A 25,468-nucleotide genomic window follows, 5' to 3' on the forward strand; every position below is an offset into this window, starting at 1 on the left:
CAGGTGGCTGCAGGATGTCCTGAACATATCACTGAGCTGTTATTGTCCCTCGTATCACTAGTAAGGTTGACCCACTATCTTATTCAATGGCAGCCAATGGGGGCAGTGTGCCACTTTGCAGGGAAGGTGGGATTGAAGCACTCACCCCTAGGTCTCAATACACAAACTCGGCCATTGCCCGTGCTCCACAACAGTCCAATTTGTCATTCACAACACCACTGCAAACAGAGACAACATGGGCAGGTGTCAAAGGCAATACACGTAATGGGCACTGTGAGACCAAATGTCCTTCACCCAAGTGCCTGAACATGGTTCTGACAGATACAGGGGCCTGTAAAGATGGCGGACAATGAAAGTTGGAGCTGCTTGTGCTTGTTGGACAATCAGATGATTCTCTCTACTGGTGCTCTGTTGAGGGAATCCTGAGCCAAGTCACCTTACGTGTATACCTTCATGCATCCTCTGGTCCCAACACCTCCTAACAGTCTGGTCAGAACAGCCCAGGTGGCGGCAATTCGTCCAATACAACCATCCAGCTTCTTGCATTCTGATAATGCACCCCCTCTCAGACTCTGTTAACTGGTCAATATCCCTTTATTTCTGTGAGGCATGTCTAGTGATCAACAAGCTCTATACAAGCGGAAAAAGAGGTCACTCCACACAAGTAGCCTCTGAGAGCCCTCTTTTATAGGCCAAGGGTGGAACCACTTTTAGGGCCTCAGGTGGCAAGACCGTTGGTCTAACCATTTGCATATCTGCCTGAGATGTAACTGCATGATGGGTTTTGCAGCAAACTGACAACTCCTTCTGGGTACTTGATTTTAATTTTTTGACAAGGAGCGTATGTTAGTCGAGGTGTTCATAAAAGCATCTGTTTGGCGCTGTAACCTACTTGAGGTCAGTGACTAATTTAGGATTTGGGTGCTTGCTGGTGACTCACTCATGCTCTCCTCTTGACACGTTTTTCAATTCTGTTTTTTTTAGTATTGTTCCCCATTCTCTAGCTTAGTCACTTCCGAATTTACATTGCTTCTACTCCTAAAATGCAATTGAACTGAAGATTCTCATGTTGTGTTTATATATTTTATCAGGAGGATGCCGAGTAAAATAGAATATCCTCCCTCTTCCTAAAGCTAGAATTAGTGTGAGTTGAAATCCTTATAATTTTACCCAGTTCTGATGATTTAGACAAGATTTGCTTTGCTGCATTTACAGTTGTTTCCTTTAAGTTTATATACCTCAGTATACCAAAGTTTCTGGTTTGAAAGTCTTTCTCCTGGGCTCATTCCCTTAGGAGTAGAATACGCTGTAAAGTCCCCACATAATATACAGTGCTGATCCCCAATAGTTTGCATTGGGGTAGTGACACCTTTGTTTTTTTGGCCTATATTACAGACCAAAATAGCCCATTGAAATCAATGGAATTATGTAAATATGTAATTAATACGCAGGATATGCGTGGATTCACTGTATATCTACACATTTAACCCTTTGCAATCCAATTTTGGATTGCAAAGTTTCCTATGGGGCTTTCTGTTTCTGCCTTTTTGCAATGGCGCCAGCTACTGGTGGAGCCATTACTGCGGTATGGGGCATGCTGGAGAGGCCCCCGACAACAAAGCGGCCAGTAATATACAGTAAGAATACCCTGCCGGACTTTTTCAGACATCGGAGCTGTACATCCTTCAATCAGAATGTCTTTAGATGTCCGACAGTGGATTGGAAAGGATTAATGGACCTGTTGCGTTTTTTGTTTTTTTTTGCACATCTGGAAAACTCTGTTAATGGCTATTTCATCCTGTAAATTCCAGCTAAATGCCGGATGGCTGTATAGAAATCGAAAAGCCTTCATAATCAATAGAGTCCGCTTAGCTAGGGGGTTTCATTCTCCTGCTTCCCGAAATAAGTAGGATAACGTAATCCCCAAACACTGATGTGATCAAGCCATTACCGGTTGTACTTTATGGAAGGGTTTCTTAAATTGTGCTTTTCAGCTCCTAATTGGAGGAATGAGTCCACTTAGTAAAAGTGTACTCTTTCTTCCTTGTAGCCCCTCTACAGGCTACACAGTCATGAAAACTGTAAAAAGGAAAGCTGTAAGGAGGATGTCCACACGAAATGTAAAATTGACTACATATAGTTAAGAAAATACAATTCATGATCTGCTGCTTTAACTTCAGATTTAAAGGGCCACTCTGGCAATTCTTAAAATGCATTCATTATGTAGTTATCCCCCGGTATATGCAAGTCCGCTAGTGTTATCTTCGTTAGTTATTTCTGTCTGTCTGAATCTTCGAGACTCTTTTTTTGTTAGTTTTTTTCCTCAGGTGGTCATGTGATCTTAGTTCTGATCAGCTCAAAATGATTTGGGGGTTCTAGACTCCTTTTCTAGTCCATTCACAGCCTGTGTGATGCTGTTACATAGATCTCCCACAGAAACTGTTGAGGGGGAGACATGCACTACTGTCAGTTACTGATGATCACACTGCTCCTGTCACACAGTTATAATAGAAGAGATCACAGCTCATACTCCTGACTGTATACTTATGGGCTGCAACTTATTTCGGTGAATACAGAAGGTAATGATAATTAAACTGCCTGCTCCCCGGATAGAACAGCTAATGCTGTTCTGTTTGACATCTATCACACAATGCAAACTGGAAGTAAAACATCTAACTCTCACGATGGTGGCTGAAAGGACTCGGCACTGCATGGAAGTGACTGGTATATGTAGAGGAGACCTCCAGTGTGTGACAGTTAATTAGATGAGGGGGGCAGGCATGGAAAAATGTTTTTGTCAGAGTAGCCCTTTAAGTGGCAACAGAAAGTGTGGCCATATTGGTTGTATCCTATTTTGTGCTGTAAAACCTTTTTTTTTTTTTTTTTTTTAGAACTAAAAATACTGATTAAAAGGATTACTTCTGAAAAGTAGTTTACATGTAGTATAGCTGCACTTTCTCCGTTTTTCAGAAATGGTTGCTGTCAAAACAAAACTTTATCAAACTTTGGCTATCACTCTAACATTTAATTTACTAATTTAGACCATTTAAAGTGACCTTGAAGTAGAGATCAGACAGATCACCAGATACATGTTGGTTGAGCTTTGGAATACCTACCTAGAGAACAAAGTAAGGTACATGTCTGTGCTACGCTGAGATATCCAAGTCTCGTAGGTTACACGGGTATGTCTTCTCCAAGCAGATTTTGAGCGATTTGCAGGGCCTGTTCAGCATAACAGACACAAAGGTTAGTTGAGCTGTGGAATCGCTACATATGGAACAAAGGTACACGTGTGCCAGCCTTCCATGGCACTCGGGTATGTGTTCAGCCAGCACACTTGGGCAACATGTGGGGCCTGCTTGGCTTAGCATAACTGACACACTGACTATTAAGCATCATATACACCCTAAAAATCTCTGTAGCAGTCACCTTTGTCGAAAATATCATCCTATAGAGCTAAAATGAATTAAAATTTTATTTTTAAACTACTTGAAATTATTGCAGGAACTCTCAATTTACATAAATCACTACATAGTACCAAAGAATCCTGAAAAAAGTAGGGTAAAACCTTGATAAACTTACTTGATAGTACTTTTATAAATAACTTAGATTAAAACCCAAAATACAATGCAGAGTTAAAATACCTGGTAGAAAAGCTATTAAACAGTAGTATGACATAAAGTAAGCGTGTGCGTGACGAGAAGAGTTCTGCAAAATCATCCCACACCTCCATGTAGCCACGGTGAACCTTGTACCTGATTGATCTACGCCATGAAGAATGGAGTCTGGCTCAAGTAAATCAACGGATAGTGGCTGCTTAGACATAAAGTTTTGGAGGACGATGTGTGCTTTAATTACATCACCGACCACATCAGGCTTTAACTGAATTTGGCCTAGGGAAAGATCTCCAGTGAGTATGCCAAAGTCCCTCTCCACCAGCTGTCTTGCTTATGTTAATCTCTAATTGAAGATGAGTGTTCTGTAATTCAGTCTGAGACTAGCATAGGGCTTTAACAATTTGCCACACATCGACTAAAACAAAAGGCATAGGAGGTCCATCCGTCCCAGGAAATGGGGCAATGGTGGAGGAAGTCCAAAATCTCCGGTTAGTCTCCATCACATAGCAGAGTTCTTGAAGACTCTAATCATTTGTTCATTCATATTCTGCAATGTCCACAGTGACAACCCCATACTAGGCGTCAGCAACTTCCATCAGGATAACTGAAAAGTACTTCTTGTAATTGAAGAACTCTGAGACTGAACGATAACATCGGTAACCTGTCACTGACCAACCCTCAATATTGAGATGCATGAAATGCAGATCAGGGCTGAAATGAACATGTGCAGGCAAAATTTTGTTAGCGAAATTGCGAAGGACAGTAGCATTTCAGTTGTGTTCCAGTATTTTCTTCAAGTTTGTTTCCAGAATGATTTTTTTTTTTGTCATATCCTTTTCTGGAATGACATTGCTTCCCTCTATATTCAGTGGATACAAAGTCTACACACCCCTGCCATGTTTTTGTCATGTTAGAAAATCCAACAAAGATGAATCATTTTAGATTTATTTCCCAACTTTAATGTGACCCGTTATCCATAGGATTCCATTGAAAAAATACTGAAATAATGAGGTGAAAAAATTGATATATATGAAAAATATGGTTGCATAAATATGCACACCCTACTACTAATACTTTGTTGATGTACCCTTTGACTTTATGACGGCCTTCAGGTTTTTTTGGGTAGGTGTCTATCAGCATGGCACATTTCGACTTGGCAATCTTTACTCACTCTTCCTTGCAAAAGTGCTCCAAATGTGTCTTATTATGAGGGCATCTTGTGTGTAGCATCCTCTTCAGGTCAAACCACAGATTTTCAAGTCTGGGCTCTGGCTGGGCTATTCCAAAACTTTGGTCTTCTGGTGATGCCATTTTTTGTGACTTGGAGGTATGCTTTGGGTCATTGTTATGCTGAAAGGAGAAATTCCTTTTCATCTTCAGCTTTTTAGCAGAGGCCTAAAGGTTTTTTGCCAAAATGGGCTGATATTTGGAACGGTTTAGAATTCCCTCCACTTTGACTAAAGCCCCAGTTCCAGCGGCAGAAAAACCGCTCCAAAGCGTAATGCTGCCTCCAACATCCTCACTGTGGGTATGATGTTAATTTGGTGATGTGCAATGTTGGCTTTGTGCCTAACATATCTTTTGAAATTATGGCCAAAAAGTTCCCACTTGGTCTCATTAGACCATAACTAGAGATGAGCGAGCACCAAAATGCTCGGGTCCTCGTTATTCGTAAAATTCGAGAGCGCTATTCGAGTAATGAACCCCATTGACTTTAATGGGAGACTCAAGCATTTTTGTATGTGACCCGCCGGTTGCCGAGCTCTTGTTTTGTTTTCTCGCGCTCCCTCCATCCACAAACTATGTTGGCGTGCGCAGCAGGGAGGAGTCAAATCTGACACATCAGCGGCGGGGTCAAACACGGCGTGATGCTCGCTCGAGTATCAAGCTCGGCAGAGTACGTTCGCTCAACTCTAACGATAACACATTCTCCAAAATAGTTTTGTCAGATTTGATGTTGATTTGGGCAAAACATAGTCGTCGTTGGAAGCCTTTTCTAACACAGAAAAACATCAATCTTGCCACTCTACCCCCACAGCTCAGACATATGAAGAATACGGGAGATAGTTGTCACATGCACTAGTCAGCCAATACTTGCCAGAAACTCCTGCAGCTCCTTTAAAGGGGTTGTCCCGCGGCAGCAAGTGGGTCTATACACTTCTGTATGGCCATAATAATGCACTTTGTAATATACATTGTGCATTAATTATGAGCCATACAGAAGTTATAAAAAGTTTTTTACTTACCTGCTCCGTTGCTAGCGTCCTCGTCTCCATGGTGCCGACTAATTTTTGGCCTCCGATGGCCAAATTAGCCGCGCTTGCGCAGTCCGGGTCTTCAGCAGTCTTCTATGGAGCCGCTCGTGCCAGAGAGCGGCTCCATGTAGCTCCGCCCCGTCACGTGCCGATTCCAGCCAATCAGGAGGCTGGAATCGGCAGTGGACCGCACAGAAGAGCTGCGGTCCACGAAGACAGAGGATCCCGGCGGCCATCTTCAGCGGTAAGTATTGAAGTCACCGGAGCGCGGGGATTAAGGTAAGCGCTCCGGTAAACTTTCTTTACTTCCCTGCATCGGGGTTGTCTCGCGCTGAACGGGGGGGGGGTTGAAAAAAAAAAAACCCCGTTTCGGCGCGGGACAACCCCTTTAATGTTGCCGCCGGCCACTTGACGACCTCCCGGCCCAATTTTCTACTGGTCTTTTTATCAATTTTTGAGGGGCATCCAGTTCTTGGTAATGCAGCTGTTGTGCCAAATGTAATCCACTTCTTGATCTGTCTTCACTGTGTTCCATGGTATATATAAAGACTTGGAAATAGTTTGTTGAAAGGTGTCAGTCAGAAGGGTGCCAATCAGATTCCTTTGTGTTGTAAACTCTTTACAAACCTTGGCTTTCGCTGAAAAATGCAACAAAGAAAATGTCAAGAAAATTCTACTAGAAGCGCTGAACTTTATATGGGGTAGATCAGAGTCACTGTAAATAATGGCAGCGGTTTACTGACTATTATTTAGGCCTCGTTTACACGGGCGACAAAGACTCGTTGCTACAATGCTGCAAATTGCATGTATGTAAAGCCCATGCTTTCCTATGGGTTAATTCACATGTGAGAGATTTTGTAGCATGTGACAACCCAACACAAAAATCTTGTGAATCCCGCGATATGCACACGACTTGTCAGGTTTTGTAGCCCATGTTTCCCTATGGAGCCTTCCTCTGTCGCATCGCACAACAACACGGCTTTCGTGCAGTGCGATGCAACTTTGACAGTAGGAAATCCTACTGTCAAAGCCATAACTTAAGCCCTAGCTGCAGAAAAAAAAAAAAATATATATACATACATCACTTAAGAAGCGCTGTCAGCCCGACCGCATCTTCTTCCCGGTCCCCGGCACTGGTTGTCTTCTCTTCTGGCCAGGTACTGAAAAATCGCTGCCTCTGATTGGCTGACACTTGGCCAATCACAGCCAATGCTCGATGAGCCAATCGCAGCTATTCATCAATTGTTGGCTCTGACTAAGCGTCAGCCAATCACAGCCTGCGCTTCCAGGAAGCAGGGGTTTTTCAATCCCCTGCTAGAAGAGTGACTTCCAGTCCCGGGGACCAAGGGAGAAGCTGCAGCAGAGCCACGGACAGTGCTTCTAGTTTTTTTTTTATTTTTTTAATTTTTTCTTCAGCCATGACTTATTTTCAGGGTAGGGCTTATATTTCAATTTGATCTAGGATTTGTGTATTTTTGGATTATATGGCACATATGGTGATAGTTTTGGTTGCGTTGAGCCATTTATTTTTTTTATGTATATATTTTTATTTTATTCTTTTTTTTTTAAATTTTTTTTAACATTTAAGTCCCCCATGACATCATACAAGACCTTTTTAAGGGTCATTCATGTTGTCTGTCTAGTTTTGTTTTTTTTAATTTCACACTTTTTCCACTGCAACTGGGGCATCCATAGGATCCAGAGGAGAATATCTGCTAAGACCTTGCAGCTCTGCTATACCAGGGAGCACTCGGTGGTCACATGATTGTCGGGCCAAATAGTGAAAATAATACTTCTGCTTTCTCTCTCCACTACATGGCGCTATAAAGGAGAAGACAGGAGCCGCTAAAACCTGTTTTAATTTTCTCTGGGTAACATCCAAGGACCTGACCTTCTGCTTGATTTCAGGAGCTTGAATCCTACCCCCATACTTTTTGCTATCAGCTGGGATTAAAGCCCAGGACCAAGCGATGTAAATTAAAGTTTAAAAAAAAAAAAAAAGATCCGTTTGCAACCAAAAGCTGGACGTCGATGTGAGTCTAGCCTAAATGAATAATCTGTGTATACAATCATATCCACAAATGTTATTTTTTCCACTCAGTCACCCAACTTCCTTGAAAACCAATTCTACTATATATTCATACCTGCATCTTATTCTTTCAAACGTTTGTGGGTTTTTCAGTGTTTACCAGCTGCAGAGATAATATCTGGGAATGTACAGCCCGCAGTAGATGGGTTTCAGACTCCAGCTTTGCCAGCAAGCTACTGGATACAATTAATCTTTTCTCTCCTATATGATTTACTTGACATGTCAAGATAAATTATCTGCACAGACCAGTAAGTACGTCTTTACTTTAGCTGCATCCAGCTGTGTTACCTGATTTGCACTTTACAGAAGGGCAGATGAGGAAAAGTAACCATGGGCTCTTGAAATTCTATCCATAACTTAATAAGTAGAGGGGGAAAAGGTCTCGCAAGGTGTCAAGCGTATACATGCATTAAAACTAATGTAGACAGCTCATAACAAAGACTTCCCTTCGCTTCAAGCAGCAACTTCCCACTCTTTCCCTGTTTCCTCAACTTCGTTCACGAAGGTAGAAGGAGCAACACAGTTAATTTTCAGTGTAAAGCGATTGCAACCTATGATTGTTCTATCCTAATAGGTAAATAACGTTACAGCTGCTTATAGTGCCATCCAGCAGGTTTGGTCTGGAAAGTTGTATTTTTGGACTTGCACAGTAGCAGACCTGCCAACTTCTGGTTTCAAATAGATTTTCTTTAAACAAGTCGAAGTATTCTGACTGCACGGTTAACATGATACGGTGCAAGGGAAACTTTTTTGACCTGGCAAATATGTACAGTCTTATGCAAAACTTTGCACACCACAAATGTCAAATGTTTGGTCATTTATAGAAGCTGACAAAAGCTCTGCAGAGCAAAAACTTTAAGCAAAGTTTGGTTTTTTTTACCTTTTTTTTTTTTTTTTTTTACAATTTTGTAGAAATTTCTGCAAAAACAGGATTTACCATTTATTTCATACTATTCTTCCCTTCATATGCATAGCTGCTTTCAGTAGTTTGGTCCAGACAGCAGTCTAGTGCCCCTCTGGTGGCTGACATGGTTTCAGGTCTACCTTTGACGCTTCTCTTACATTAGATGTTGAGTATAGTTGTCTGGCTGCCTGTTCTAGGCTTAGGGGCTTAAGCTCCTTTTACACAGAGTGATAAATCGAGTAAACGATGACAGGGTTCTCTCATGCTTTATATAGGCAGAGTAATCCTTTAGATTTAGTTTGTAAGTCCTTCACATTCACTGTACGTGTAAATGAGCAAACAATTATTTTTATGCCTGCCTAAATTGAACGAGAAGCGAACGAATTCTCATTCGTCGTTCAATAGTCTGGCGTGTTTACACTGAAATGATTGTTTAAATTTGCACTGTCCAATGATTTACTGCATAGTGCTTTGTGATTAAAGGAGATGTCCCGCGCCGAAACGGGTTTTTTTTTTTTTTAAACCCCCCCCCCACCCGTTCGGCGCGAGACAACCCCGATGCAGGGGTTAAAAAACCCACCCGCACAGCGCTTACCTGAATCCCGGCGGTCCGGCGTCTTCATACTCACCTGCTGAAGATGGCCGCCGGGATCCTCTGTCTTCATGGACCGCAGGGCTTCTGTGCGGTCCATTGCCGATTCCAGCCTCCTGATTGGCTGGAATCGGCACGTGACGGGGCGGAGCTACACGGAGCTACACGGAGCCCCATAGAGAAGAGGAGAAGACCCGGACTGCGCAAGCGCGGCTAATTTGGCCATCGGAGGGCGAAAATTAGTCGGCACCATGGAGACGAGGACGCCAGCAACGGAGCAGGTAAGTATAAAACTTTTTATAACTTCTGTATGGCTCATAATTAATGCACAATGTACATTACAAAGTGCATTATTATGGCCATGCAGAAGTGTATAGACCCACTTGCTGCCTCGGGACAACCCCTTTAAGTGAATTGTCCTTTTATGTAAATTAATTCAAGGGTGGGATTTACCTCTTAAAATTTAAATTTGTCAAATCTTGATCAAGTGATTGCGGTGGATAAAAAATGTCAAATAACAATGTTAACTTTTGTTTATTGACTAACCAGGGAAATTGATACAAGAATATTTAACATCAGAACTCTTTATGGCTGAGGGCTATTAAACTGTTCTAAAGCTTTTCTTTCTTGAAATGGTCCATGCTTCATTTTTGTAGTGTGCTTTGGATCATTGTGTAATTGTTATATCCAATGTCTTTTCAACTTTAATGTATTCACCGACTCTGAGACTTTGGCTTCTTGGATTTTTTCATAGTCAGTAAACTTCATTCTTCCCCTGATAATTTCCATGCTACCATGGCTATTCCATGCTACCATCGCTTCCATGGCTATCATAAGATTCCAAATACTAGACCTAAACCCATGTTTTAAAGAGTCGCTCCGGTTACTTTTTGTTTTTCTGGCATTATGTAACTAGTCCCCCAGTATATATGTAAGTCTACAAGTATTACTTTGTTTACTTTTTCCTTTCTATCTGAAAGTTCCTGGAATCCTCCTCTACAGGTGGGTCATGTGATCTCATTGCGACCGCCTGGGACTTGCATGTCTCTCTGTTCTTGCAAGAAGTCAGTTTCAGTTACCAGAATTCTTGTGTGATGAAACTGAATGGACTGTACTGCACAGGCTCTTCACAAAGTAAATGGGGGGACGACGACAAACTCCTATCAGTCTGGAGGGGTAACATCAATTCTTAGGGAGAGCACCAAGAAGGTAAGGGAGCAGACATATAAGGCCATCCATGCTCCTCTGGGTAATATGCAAATAAGAAAGATGGAATAATTCCTCTGCAGCACCACCTATTGGATGGCAGCGTTCATTCAAATTAATGCTTGACCCTTTTTACAGGTCTGTGGAGCAATAATTGGGAATTGAAAACCAAACCAGAACCCATACACAGACAGTCGTTTCAGGGTTTTTGCCCCTCATCAGTGGTACAGTAGGATCCTGGCTTGGCAATCATTACTCTACAGACCTGTTTAAAGGGTCAAGCATTGATTTGAAGGAATGCTGCCATCCAATAGGTGGCACTGCAGAGGTATTTTTCCATCTTCCTTATTTGCATATAGTTAGGAGTGTGTCAGTAGCCTTTAATCAGCAGCAGTAACTGTAATAGGAGATTTTCTCCCCCCTGTGAAGAGCCTATGCGGTACAGCTGATGCATGTTTGTCATACAGGAATTCTGGTGACTGAAATAGTGAGTTCTTGAAACAAGTAATTCCCAGGCAGTTACAATCAGATCACAGCACCCACCTGAAGAGAAGGATTCCAGGAGGTCATTGTAACATATATAGGAGACATCCTATGTGGTATAGAAATGTGTTTTCGCTGGCGCGGCCCTCTAACTGTTGGCAAGATACTGCTTTTTTTCCTATAAGCATGTCTTGTGATGGTTTATAAAGAGTTCAATCTTCTATTTACCACACCACAGGACTTTATTAAGAAATGGCTTTGGTTTATCTACATGTGTGTCCCCGCTTGGTTCAGGTAGCCGGCTCAAGGTTCACTCAGCCTTCCATCCTTCTGAGGTCGGTAAAATGAGTACCCAGCCTGGTGGGTAAAAGATGACTGGGGAAGGCAATGGCAAACTACCCTGCAAAAACAGTCTGCCAGGAAAACGTCACGATGTGACGTCACCCTAGGGGTCAGTTTTAGAAGTCTCTGCCAACATTATGAGGGCTTTACCTTAAAAACATTGACCAGTCTGTGAGTAGTTCTATTTTGAGATGATTTTTTTTTTCTTGGACATCAATGGTTGCTCAGCCGGGTCCACTACTCAAAGACTCAGCTGAGTGGGCACCCACTGTCAGCGCTGCTACATGGAAAGTTCTGCATAAGTCTGATACAAACATTGTATCTTTTGTTATGTCTTCTAGTATCTTTGAGAATCTAGGTATTGAAGCCTATCAGTCCTATGATTATTTCAGGCTGATGAGCGTGCTCTTTCATGGAGTTAGTCTCTTCCTTCATCACTACTCTCACGTATTTTTGGTTGTGATATTTGCCATCTACTAAGGTCCAGAGAAACTAATGTAGCACTTGGACAGATATTTAATGAAGTTGGTCTTGGCATTTCAAGGCTAGTAACTTCTACCCCTCTGGAAAAATATTGAATCATTATGTAACAAAAACTAATATAACCTAGATAATACAAAGTAATGATATAACGCTCTGAAGTTTGTCTCTGTATGTATGTGTATATTTATATAATGTGTGTATATTATATCTACTCACAGACAAGTCAAATAGACTTATTTTTTGGCCTTTTTTTCCTTTTACAGTTTGCCAAGGAGAGCAAAGGCGTTATATGCATGCAAAGCCGAGCATGACTCTGAGCTTTCATTTACAGCAGGCACAGTGTTCGAAAATGGTAAGTTAATGGTTTATTTTGCAGGACTTATTCTACAAATCTAAAATGCTGTTTTTCTACACGTCTGCCTGTTAGAATTCATTGATCAACTTTATTCATAAACTACGTTTTTGGAAAATTTAACAGTGAATTAAGCTTCCTTTTTCTTTACATTTCGTGACCTAAATGTGATGGATTTCTATCAGCTGTTACATTACCTTTCCCCAGCATATATATTCTTCAGGAGGAGCTGTTGGCACCTATTGTCAAATGAATAATTCATATGGAAGGCCCAAATGTTATGAGTTAAAGCACCTGCCAAACTTATGTTGGATGATCCTAACATCAAAAACACCTTTGTTTCACAGTTCATACATCTGGTTTATTAAACTGTCTTTATCTCGGTTTCATGCCTCAGCCATTTCACGCTGCCAATTTGGAGTTAATTTCCAGACAATTTTGTCTAAAAGTATTGCCAGGCTGTTGCGTGTGCCTGACAGTGGCATAACTAGAGGGTCGCAGTGGTTGCACTTACAGCCAGGCCCTAAACCAAAGGGCCTACAGCCCCCCCCCCCCCCCCCAATTGGCACTTCCTAAATTGTTAATCATTAAACAATTATTTGGTTTCTTGCTTCTACTTGGAGCCATGCAACCAGCAGTGTGTGAATCGTCCACATCGTCTTAGCTGCTCTACTTGTATAAGTGCTGACAGGAGTGGATGATTGATGATTCACAGATTGCTATCTGCATGGCTCCAAGTAGAAGAAAGAAACCAAATCATTAAGTTATTGTAGCCTGCAACTTGGGAGAGGCAGAGAAACTTGTGGAGGGCAATACGTGGGCATTTATTTAATTGTAGGGGTAAAAAGAAGGCACTAGTACCTCAAGGGGGCATTATTACTTTATTGGGAGTGCCTGGGCACTATTACCTAATGGAGGGAAAAGTAGGGCATTATTACTTTGTGGAGGACACAGAGGGGGCACTTACTTTAGGGAGCACAAAGGGGAAACTTCCTTTGAGGGCCATAAAGGGGACACTACTATTTTGTGGGGGCCACAAATGAGACAATATGTTGTGGTAGCCCCAAATGGGACAATATTACTTTGTGGGGACGCTAAGGAGACCCTTTCACTTTGGGGAGTCACAAAGACACTTTGTATGGGTACAAATGGGGCACTATTTTCTGGGAGACACGAGGGACACAAAATAATAATGCTTTTTTAAAGGACACAAATAGGACACTATTAGTTTGAGGGTCACAAAGGCAGCTTATTGTTCAGGACCACAAAAAAACACTATAATTGCTTGGGCACAAAGGGTTATTGTTTTGTAGTGGACACAATGGGAAAATTATTAGTGTGTTGGGGCATTATTACTCTGTGTGGCACAAAGGGGGCACTAGTACTGCGTAGGGAATGCTGAGAGGAGCATTAGAGATGATAGTAGGATGGGGAAAGTGTACAGAGATGAGTTGTGGCTGGAAGATGTCTTTATGGCGGTCTAGGCCCATAAAGAGATGTGAAACGAAAGCAGACATCAATTGGAGGAGGTGTCCGAGATTACAGTGTTGCTACCTCCAGTAATCACCGCTATCAATGCGAGAGCTGGAATCCCCCTATTATATGGTGTACGGGTGTGTATATATAATTTATATAATATCTTTTGGCGGGCAAGGAGGAGACATGTCTTGAAGGTGGTGCCCTTTATCTTTTAAGACTCTGCTCCTAGTACTGTATGGATGGTTCACGTAAGAGACCCCAGGGATGCAGCTGAAAGTTGTGGTTAAGTCGGCGAGTTGGGCTGCTAACCTGAAGAGATGTTGCAGGGGAGGGCGGGATGAATTCTTCCACCGGAGCCCATGAGCTTTTTGCCACTCCCTGGTGGTGCATGGCCACATGTAAGATGATTCCTGCTCAAAACAGTTTAGTTGCTTTCAACATTCCCAAATCCTACCATTGGCATACTTATTTAGATGAGACATGTATGGTGTGATTATAGTTTAATGAGTGGAACAGCTGACTTTTTAATTAACGAAACTGCTTTTATGGAAAGGATTAGAAGCCATCTAAATGTGGTCAGTTTAGTTTCTGAGACAGACGGACCTGGGGTCTTTGACACAAGTTTTTTCCAGGGCTGAAATACTAAAATGAAAAGAAAAGAAACAAAGCCAAATTATCCGGATCTGTAATGCAGTAATTTGTATACAAAGCTGCCATAATTGGATGATGGTGTTTTGAAAACTTCTATAACAAGTACTGAGGATATGCTGCCTATCGTATCCCTGAAGTCATAGTATGTGGTCTTTCAGGAAAAATGCAAAATTCTAAACCATTTCCTACAGCTATTATGGTAAAACCTATGTTTACTTGTAGCAGTTTCTGCATATGCCACCATTAACGGCACCTTTGATTGTAGTGGCACATACACTGCCAATGTAAATGTTGCAATTATGACTATATATAGAATATATATAGTATGTATGTATCTCTCCGTTATCTCTTCATGCCCGGCCAAACAGCTGGACTAAACTGTTCAAGCTTTGCCATATAGAGAAATCTGGTGGATTTAGACCAGGTGTCGGCTCTCTAGGACTAACTGTTCTCGACCTAGTCACAAAAAGAGATCATCCGGTCACTGGACAATCCCGCTTCAATAGGATCCCCTGTATTAAAATGATAGTGAACTATACTTAGCGTTCCGCAGACGTCAGGATTTAGTGCTGCAGCCCGACTGTCGCCCCTGTGACTTACTGTGACGGCTGATGTCACCGGAAATCGGGTGACCCCTGCAGAAATGAGAGGCTGCAGCATCACATTCCTGGCATCATGGCACCTATACCAGGAGAACGAGCAGTGACACTGTAGCCTCTCATTGGCTGCAGCACGGAGGGCCATGGAGGGGTAAGTAGATTTCACTTTAGCATTTTAATACACCAGGTTCTAATGAATCGGGGTTGTTCAGTAATCGGACAATCTCTTTAATTCAAATCTCTTCGGGACGCCACTGGCGAGACGTCAAATTTCTGCGCATAACAACCCAGACATCTTTCACTGTGAACAGACTGTACTTTATGTTTATTATGTTGGCTTCATATCAGTAGCAAACAAAGTTTTTAACTACACACATAAACAGCAGTTACACAAAATATACCCGTGCTAAGCCAGGTAATTCTGCTCGTATTTCAATAATGATCTTTTTGTGTCTGGGAATAATTGGGGCAGTGATTTTTAGCCATTATTGGCCTCAGGAGTGTCAGTCGTTGCATGCTTTGATTTTTTTTTTCTCACTCCCTTCTGATACACTTTTGCAGTTGTTATATATGAAAAATTAAAAAAATAAAAACCACAGGTGTGTGACCCAATAAAAATCAATGGACTTCTAGCACAGCGTATTACATATGTGAAAAATATGTGAGCCACATACACCCATGTGAGTGAGCCCTTATAAAGCCTGTGGTTTCACTGAAAATACTTACAGGACTCTTGGACATACATTGTTCTCAGTGTAAGTGCATGGAAATATTTGGCCAATGTATGGGTCTACTTGGGCACAACACTCTTTGGAACTTAAGAGTAGGCACTGTATGTTATGGTTATTTGAACACTGTATGACTGTAAACTGCATGACATCATCCAACTTAAAGGGATTGTCCCACTTCTAGTTCTTCTGCTGTAGGAAGCAGACAGCTCTGTACATCGAGCAGTGGCCTGAGTTGGAACTGCAGGCTGACTTCTGTTGAAGTGACTGCATGGAGCCGTCTGCATCTTGCAACAAACTGGCTAGAAGTGGGACAACCTCTTTAGGCTGCCTGTCCATGGGCTAATTTTTGTTGAGTTCCCCGCGGCGATAATCCGGCCGCGGGGGACGCAGCCCTCCCCCTGTCCAAAAGTAGAGAATCATAGCGATTCTCCACTCGTGGGCGGCAAATCGCAGCATGCTGCGATTTGCCACAATTCTCTGCGGTGAGCTGCTGTCAGATTGGCTCAGTGCGTAGAACAGTCAGCTGTCTCCTTCTCCCCGGCGGCGGCTCCCACGGGATATTTCTCCGCCCGTAGACAGGCAGCCTTAAAGGGATTGTCCCGCGAAACAAAGTTGGGGTATACACTTCTGTATGGCCATATTAATGCACTTTGTAATGTACATTGTGCATTAATTATGAGCCATACAGAAGTTATTCACTTACCTGCTCCGTTGCTAGCGTCCCCGTCTCCATGGTGCCGTCTAATTTTCAGCGTCTAATCGCCCGATTAGACGCGCTTGCGCAGTCCAGTCTTCTCCCTTCTGAATGGGGCCGCTCGTGCCAGAGAGCTGCTCCTCGTAGCTCCGCCCCGTCACGTGTGCCGATACCAGCCAATCAGGAGGCTGGAATCGGCAATGGACCACACAGAAGACCTGCGGTCCATCGAGGGTGAAGATCTCGGCGGCCATCTTCGCAAGGTAAGTAAGAAGTCGCCGCAGCGCGGGGATTCGGGTAAGTACTATCCGGTTTGTTTTTTTTTTTAAACCCCTGCATCGGGTTTGTCTCGCGCCGAACGGGGGGGCTATTGAAAAAAAAAAAAAACGTTTCGGCGCGGGACAACCCTTTTAAGGTCTGTCCTAGTATTCAGTCTATAAAGTTATTATACCTCTTTCATGTTAAGAGAATTCAATTTTGAGTAAAAGTTCAAATTTACCATATCAATATATTTAATTATGACATTTATTCCAGAATTAAGCAAACATTGTTTGCAGTTGGTAACCAGTAGTTACATTTTATGGATATCTTGTAATGTTTAAGACACCTTTCTCTGCTTCCAGCCTATGACTGTCCCTCCAGGCTCATGCACATACCAGAAAACCTTTTAACATGCTTGTTTAAAAAGTCTGGCATTGATTTGCAGGAATGCTGCCTTCCAATAGGTGGTGCTGTAGAGGTATTGTTCTATCTTTCAATTAGCATATTTCCCAGAGGAGCATGGATGGCCTTGTAAGTTTCCTCACACTTTCTACAGTAAGTGCTCTCCCTAAGGAGAAACACATACCCTTCATGAGAAAACCATTTTTTATTTGGAACTCTCTCATAGTGGTCCACTCTTCACTTACAACCCTTTCCATCTTCCCAATACTTGTACTTTGTGGTGCTGCCCTATGTAATAAAGGGATAATTATGCAGAAAGAAGAAAAGGTCACTGCACGTGCAAGTGTCTAATTTCCTCTGCCCATGTAATTATATGTGTTGCCTTGTACAAAGAGCAAGGCTGTGCTCCACAGCTGATGAGTTCTGGTCTTGTAGCCTGCCTTTACTAGTAGCACACATTTTCAGTACTCTGACTGAGCTGTATGTATATATGCATTCATATTGGGGCGGGTAGCGTAATATGCACTCTCTTTTATCGTCTATACGCACACTCATTTGTGCCATTAAAATTAACACTAATCAATGGCCACAGAATAAACCGCCTTATATTGGAAGTGAATTTGTTTGGGGACATGAAACTGGCTAATATTCATGTATGTTTGTATGATCTCTAATTAAATATTGAATAAGTAATTATAGGTGCTGATTTGCTAGTGGCGACAGGAAATCTATAAAGTCCAGTCTGGCTCCAAAATGCTTATCCAATGTTAATCTTGTAACTAGGACTCTCTGAATAGTATATATTTAAATATTCAGGAGAGGGGATCAATTTGTCAGGGTCAGTTCCTGTTGTACAGGAGTAGAGTCAAAAGGGAGAACGAATATCATGTACTTTAGTCTAGACTCCTTATTTATCACAAGAACTGCATTCATTTCTGTTTCTAAACCAGATCCTAGTGTTAAAGGGAGCCTGTCTGGTGTGAACACACTGTAAGAGCTCTTGTCCTATGAGACAGCTCACTGCTGTACTAAAATGTGGCTCTTTGGTGACCTCTCCATGCTCTTTCTTCTTAACTTTGTACACTTGCCAGGAGGAACCTTCTCCACCAGCAACAGACTTCTCTGTCTATCATCGGACTATACAGCTATAAGATGAATGCCAAAGAAATATGGCAGGACAAAAGGAAACAATGTGACTGGAGTATAAAGTGCTGAATCAGCACCACCACCCTTTCATTCCCAGAAGTTTGACGGCATCGATCATAGTGATGGCATTTCATAGTGATATGCCTTCACTTGATGAAATGGGAACACCACTTGAATGTTACAGTACCCCTAAAGACTAACAACTTTTTGTGGTCATAATAGTAACTGAAGAGTTAAAGGCTATGGACTCTTTTTGGGGGGCTTTTTTTTTCACTTGAATGCATATATTTTGGGCTGCAAATCCTTTCTGCAATATGGCTTAATAAAAAAAAAAAGGTTCACTCGGGCCCCCCCAACAGGGGACCGAGGGCGTCTGGGGGCCCACCTATTATCTGTTTGACCCCCGGAAAAAGAAACGCCACAAATAGACGACCACCTAAATGCTCAGACGGTTATATATATATATATATATAATGTATGTGTGTATATATGCGTATATATATATGCATATGGACATTCCTTTCTCCGCTCACGGGTATGCCGTCGGCGGACCATTGTTCTACAAGTTACAACATATAGTAAAAACCTGTCTGCCTGTCGGTGCGTGTCCGAGGGGGACCCAGTAGCACCCCAAACACACGTATGAGACCGCCAGAGAATTAAATAGGTCATACATAGCACCAAAATGCTCTGGGGGCCGCTCGGACGGGCGCCGAACTAGACAGAATACAGAACCCTCAGGCTGTTCAGTTTGTTTAAGTTCAACGAACTAAAGTTATAGGTTCATTCACTTCTGTTAACTCTATACTGTGACTTAGCACTGGGACGGGGCGGAGTTACTTGATGCCCTCTCCCTTCCAGACTATGGATGCTTCCCTCCAAATGTTAAGAGGGAAGCCCAGTTTGGGACTAATCTGACCCTTGTTACACTGTATTTTATGTTACTTACTATGCAGAAACGTGATTCCACACTGTGTTCACACACCACACATCACTATGTGAGCCCCCAAGAGACACAACAAAATACTAAGCAAGCTCAGCCCCCCCTCCACACCACAATGGCCACCATAATATTACACAATGTCAAAGGATTCAACTCGCCACTTAAAAGGAAAAAAGCGTTTATGCAGTACATTAAAAACAGACCTGACATTATCTGCCTCCAAGAAACTCACTTCACGTCCTCTTCAGCCCCCAGATACCTCCACCCCCAATACTCTCGCTTCTACTCTTCGGTAACAACCAAAAAACACCAGGGAGTTGTAATCCTCCTACACCATTCATTTCCCATAACAATTGACAAAGTAGAGCTAGATGCATCTAGAAGATATATCATCCTACAAGGTATATTGCACAAGCAAAAGGTAATCATAGTGAATTCATACGCCCCAGTCGATAACCCCTACAAAATAGTTATGCAGATCTCTAGAAAAATCAAAGCACTACCTCAAGCCTCAATCTACTGGATGGGGGACTTCAACATGGTTCTATCACCGACCTTGGACCGCTCCTCCCACAGTCAAGACAAAATCAGCCTTTCTCAAAGGGCCACAATAACCTCTACACTAAAAGACTTAGCACTAGCGGACAGTTGGAGAGAGACCCACGGTGTGAACAAAGGCTATACTTTCTTCTCAGCTCCACATAAATCATACTCGCGTATCGACTGGACATTAGTATCAACTCACCTCCTACCTTCCCTCGCACAAGCCAGACACATCCCCTGCGCATGGTCAGACCATGACATCGTCCTCACGCAATTCATAAACTCACCCCCCAGACCTAATACCAGAAGATGGAGGCTCAATGAATCCCTATTAAAAGATCCTATAACCCATGCCCAAATCTCAGAAAAACTTAATGAATTCATGACATTCAACGATAATGAAGCATCTCAACCGGTGTGGATTTGGCTGGCACACAAAGCCTTTATGAGAGGACAGATATCTAAAATCGCCTCCATTAAAAAAAAAAGAAAAATCACAAGCTTTGCAAGCCTTGGAGAGGCGTCTGGCACTATTAGAAGTGGCCAACCAACAACGCCCCAGTATAGCTCTGATCAAAAACATACGAGACCCTAAACTCCAAATTGACCTCCTCTATACATCCCAGGCGGAAAGAGCCTTGCAATGGACACAATCAATCTACTTTAAGTTAGCTAACAAACCCGATAAATTACTAGCGGCACGCTTAAGAGCAAAAGAAAAAATCAATTCTGTCCACTCAATCAGAACAAACAAGGGGACATGCACCTCAAATCCAGACAAAATAGCACATACATTCCTAGATTTCTACAATAAGCTATACAAATACAAGCCTCAAAGAACCCCTTCGGCCCCCCAGGACTTTCTAAGAAATATACAACTGCCAAGACTCGCAGAACATCAAAACGAAAACTTAGGCCAACACATCTCAATGGAGGAAGTAGAAGAAACTATCAAACTCCTTAAGCCAGGAAAAGCACCAGGCCCAGATGGACTAACAGCCCTGTACTACAAAAAATTCAGCACACTCATTACACCGCTCCTAACACGCTTCTATAATAACATCCTATTAGGCAAACCGACCCCTGACGAATTTCTAAAAGCACACATAACGATCATCCCCAAACCAAATAAAGATCACACCTCCCCCAAAAATTACAGACCAATCTCCCTTCTGAATATAGATTATAAGATCCTGACCAGCATCTTAAACAATTACCTCCCGTCCCTGACACACAAGGATCAAGTAGTTTTCATCCCTTCCCGACAAGCCCCAGATAACATTAGGAAAGTCCTAAATCTCATACACACCGCCAACTCGCACAAAACTCCATTGCTAACCCTGGCCCTAGACATTGAGAAGGCCTTTGACAGCCTCTCGTGGGAATACCTATTTCAAGTACTAGGTAAAGTAGGCATCCACGGTAACTTCATCACAGCCCTGCGTACACTATACTCGACCCCCTCAGCAGAGCTAAAACTCCCAACATCGATAGAAAACAAAATATCGGTACAAAGAGGAACCCGGCAGGGCTGCCCCCTGTCCCCAGCTCTATTCGCCCTGGCGATGGAGCCCCTCGCTCAACTCATTAGAAATAACCCGAACATATCAGGCCTATCAGTAAAAAATAGAGAATACAAGGTCAGCCTTTTCGCGGATGATATCCTCCTTACCATAACGAAACCACTCACCTCTTTACCCAACCTAATAAAAACCCTGGACTCTTTTGCGGAGATATCTGGATTGGTAGTTAATATGGAAAAAACAGAAGCCCTTTTTCACAACATACCTGCCCACGCCCAGAAATTGATAGAATTAAATTTTGGATTCAAAGCTTGCCCACACTACATCACATACCTAGGCATCAAACTCACCCACAACTTAGACAATCTATACAAATGGAACTACCCACCTCTATTCGCCTCATTAAAAGCTGAACTGAAAAACTGGACACAGCACGCCATCTCTTGGATAGGACGCATCAACTCAATAAAAATGAACATTCTACCCCGCCTACTTTATCCATTCAGATGCCTCCCGATAGAAATCCCCGCAAGAGACCTTCAGGAGATGCAAAACTCCATCTTCCATTTCATCTGGAAAAACAAAAAACCCAGAATAAAGCAAAAAATAATGCATTACCACAAGAGACTCGGAGGCCTATCCGTACCTAATTTAAAAAAATACTACATAGCAGCTCAACTAGCACAAATTCCAGCCATATCCACAGGGAACAAAAGGCCTCTATGGGTAGATATAGAAACCGCCCTCCTGGCCCCAGTAACACTAAAGAATATCTTCTGGGACAGAAAATGGAAAGCCACCAATATACGTCAGCTGGCCCCATTAACTCATCATCAATTCCTAATATGGAGAGGAAATAGATTTAAGTACGCCCTGATTTCAAAAACTTCCCCGCTACTACCAATCATCCCTAATCAAGCCCTCCCTTTAAGCTTACGAGAAGAAAACTACCAATGGTGGAAAACCAACCACCTCACGTCAATCCACCGGTTTATGTCCTGGGGTAAGCTTCTTTCCCCTCAACAACTGACTGAAAAACATAAAATCCCAGACCACCTTTGGCTTGAACTGAAACAAATCTATAGTTTCCTCCGCTCCCTAATAGATCCCACAGATCCCCCACTGGTCCCTACGCCATTCGAAGGAACATGTTTATGGGCCCCACTCCAACCAGGCATAATATCGCAACTATACTCGAACATGAACAAGCCCATTAGGGAAACGAAACTACCCTACATGCTACGCTGGGAAACAGATCTCGGCATCTCCCTGTCACTACCACGTTGGCATCACTGCTGCACTTCTATCACAAAAGGTAGTCACCAAGTAACCCTTGCAGAATCGTCAATTAAAATCCTACACAGAACATATATAGTACCTATAATAAAACATAAATATTCCCCTTTGACCTCCCCGAATTGCTTTAGGGGATGTAACAGCCCGGGCACGATAACCCACATATGGTGGACCTGCCCACGAGTGGCCAGGCTATGGAAAGAAGTATCTAGACTTGTTTCAGGGGTTCTAGACAAGGTGTTCCGCCCGGTGGCATCTGTCTGTCTACTAGCTGACAAGCCTTTAGGCTATAACAATCAACAACATAAACTCAACAGATATGTATGGCAACGAGAATCTATATTGCATCCCAATGGATGAAACCCACTCTCTCTCTAGAACCGATAACCGCTAGGGTATCAAGAATGATGCTCTACGAGAAATTAACAGCCATGAGAGAAGATAACATGGAACTATTTTTAAAGACCTGGAGACCCTGGGCGGAATACCTGGAAATTCCAGGCCTGGCCAGACCCCTTAGTGCATAAAAGGAAGAAAAGCAAGAAAGGAATAACCCCACAGCCTAAGGACAGAGGTAACCTTTAAAAAAAAAAAAACAACTCCACAGAGAACAAATGCCCTGGCAAAAAACTTAGGAAGAGAGACCGATCAATCTCAAGAACAGGGGCACGTACTTAAGTAAAAGGGTAAAGACATACTGCAACATAAGGTATGATAAGCGAGAGGGGGAAGGGATGGAAGGGAGGGGGGAGAGACAACTCACAAACAAAACAAACTCACAAACACGATCAGCCAGTGTGGACTCACAAATGTTCATTTTGTTTAACAAATGTTATGTCATTTTCAAATACATGTAAACTTGCTATGTACCAGAGAACTCACAATTATTCTCAAAAAAAAAGTTTTACATTTTGATCACAAACTTGTTATATAAGACCCCCTGCGTGGGGATATTTCAGAATATATATTACTGTTAAAACTGAAAACTTAATAAAATACTTTGAGACAAAAAAAAGGTTCACTAACAGCTGACAACCCGACCTGCTTCTGATTGATTGCAGAACAGGGGCTTTAATCCCCCACCATATTTTTACAATCGGCTAGCCCAGGACCAAGCACCGTAAATTTTCTGTGCTTAGTTCTTAATGGGTTAAGAAAGACACCCTAGTATCGTGGGAGAGTAAAGCCATCTCCGGAGACCTAGTCAGATTGATGTGGCATGCTTTAATGTAAAGGGTGTTTATGGCAGACCAAAAGGGGGGAGGTCCACATTCCCACCAGTTACGAGTAGTAGTACCCCACACTATCCCACAACCCCAACAAAGGGGGAAGCATTCCGAGAAGAATTCATGGAGCAAAACAAGAATTCTCTACTATCTGGAAAGGATTTTATAATTTTTCCCCAGAAGCTTACAAAATATTGCTGATTAGGTGCAAGTTGTATAATTCAACCCTACTGCAAAAATGATTCTCTGCCCCAAATACATGTATTTAACTGAAAAAAAGTCACGTCCCCCCCTCCCCCCCCCCCCCCCCCCAAAAAAAAGGTGTCCATTGCCTTTTAACCAGGTCTTTCTCCCGTTCTTGGCAAGGCTTATTTATGTGTAGAGTAAAATACGGACTCACTTATAATCGTTTTGTGTGGGTGAAAGTTGTGGTGATTCAGTAACTTATTTCTCCGAAGCATGGAAAGGAAAGCAGTGGGGTCAAATCTAGAGAGGTCGCTCTGTCTAGGTGTTTTTAAATGAAATAAACGGAGTCGGTGCCCCACATGCTGTGTTGTAACAGATGATCAGTGCAGAAACACAGACCTGGTCAATCCAAATTGAGTTTTAACCTCAAATCCCAAATAAAAACTGAAGCAAAACTCTCTCTTAAACAAATCCGTGTCCTACAGCAGCTCAATGGAATTACTTACCAAGTGTCTGGATTCCCTAGACATATAAATTAGCCAAAACCAGACTAACCAGAGTCTAAAATGACTTTTTTTTTGTGCGTAAAGCGGTTCATAAAAGTGCAGCATTCCCTCTGTAATCTAAATCATCCCGGCCATAGTTGGGACGCTCTCGTCTTCTACTTATAGCATTCTTCTAGGATAATGCTACTTTTATCGTTGCGCAGCTTCCATCTTGTAATATGTAGGAAATAGATTTTGATTGTGTTCAATCCAAAAAAGCATGGGAGCGCATAGATGAAACCATCAAATACGGTTCCAAATCAGACTGCTACTGAACTTTATTAGCCCGCTAACAGTCACATAAAATTTGGGGAAAACCCTCTCAAAAATGTCACTTTTTTTTTTTTTTTATTGTACATTTTGAATGTCTCGTGGAAATATATTTGGCGCAGAACTCAGTCGCCTTAAGTACATTTTTAACCGCTTAATGACATCTAGTTTTGGCCTTAAGACCCAGTAAGGCTGCCTGTTCGTGGGCGAGGCGGACTATCGCTAGTTATATTCCGCCCCGGGGGAGCAGGGGGAAGAACTGACAGGTCTCCGCAATAAGCCTATTTGATAGATAGGCTGACCGCGGAGAATCACAGCATGCCGTGATTTGAATCCCGTGAGCGGAGAATCGATATGATTCTCCGCTTGTGGACATCGGGCTGCGTTTTCCATAGTTAAGTCTATGGAAAGCGTTCACTGCGTTACCCTCGGCCGGATTATCACCACTAATAACAGTGGCGTATCGCCTGTGGACAGGAGCCGTAAGTCCTTTCCTCTTTTGTCTTCCAGCAATCATTTTATTTTCATTAATGGAGCTTTATGACACCTTATATACTGCAGGACGAGTTCTAGTTTTTATAGGAACCAACTTGGGGTATGTGAATGCATCTGTCACCCCTTCCCTGGGACAGGGTGATGCACAGGAAAAT

At 42.5% G+C, this 25,468-nt stretch overlaps 1 protein-coding gene across 3 annotated transcripts in view; it reads left to right on the plus strand.

Annotated features, from left to right (window-relative positions):
- Positions 1-25,468, plus strand: part of ARHGAP26 (Rho GTPase activating protein 26) — a 311,322-nt gene that overhangs the window by 278,146 nt on the left and 7,708 nt on the right. For all 3 annotated transcript variants that reach the window (XM_066591243.1, XM_066591246.1, XM_066591244.1), the window contains one exon: positions 12,235-12,323. In XM_066591243.1, the coding sequence (XP_066447340.1) occupies positions 12,235-12,323 (89 nt within the window). The remainder of the gene's footprint in view (positions 1-12,234; positions 12,324-25,468) is intronic.

The sequence above is a fragment of the Eleutherodactylus coqui genome, chromosome 2, assembly GCF_035609145.1.
Source record: "Eleutherodactylus coqui strain aEleCoq1 chromosome 2, aEleCoq1.hap1, whole genome shotgun sequence".
Lineage (NCBI taxonomy): Eukaryota > Metazoa > Chordata > Amphibia > Anura > Eleutherodactylidae > Eleutherodactylus > Eleutherodactylus coqui.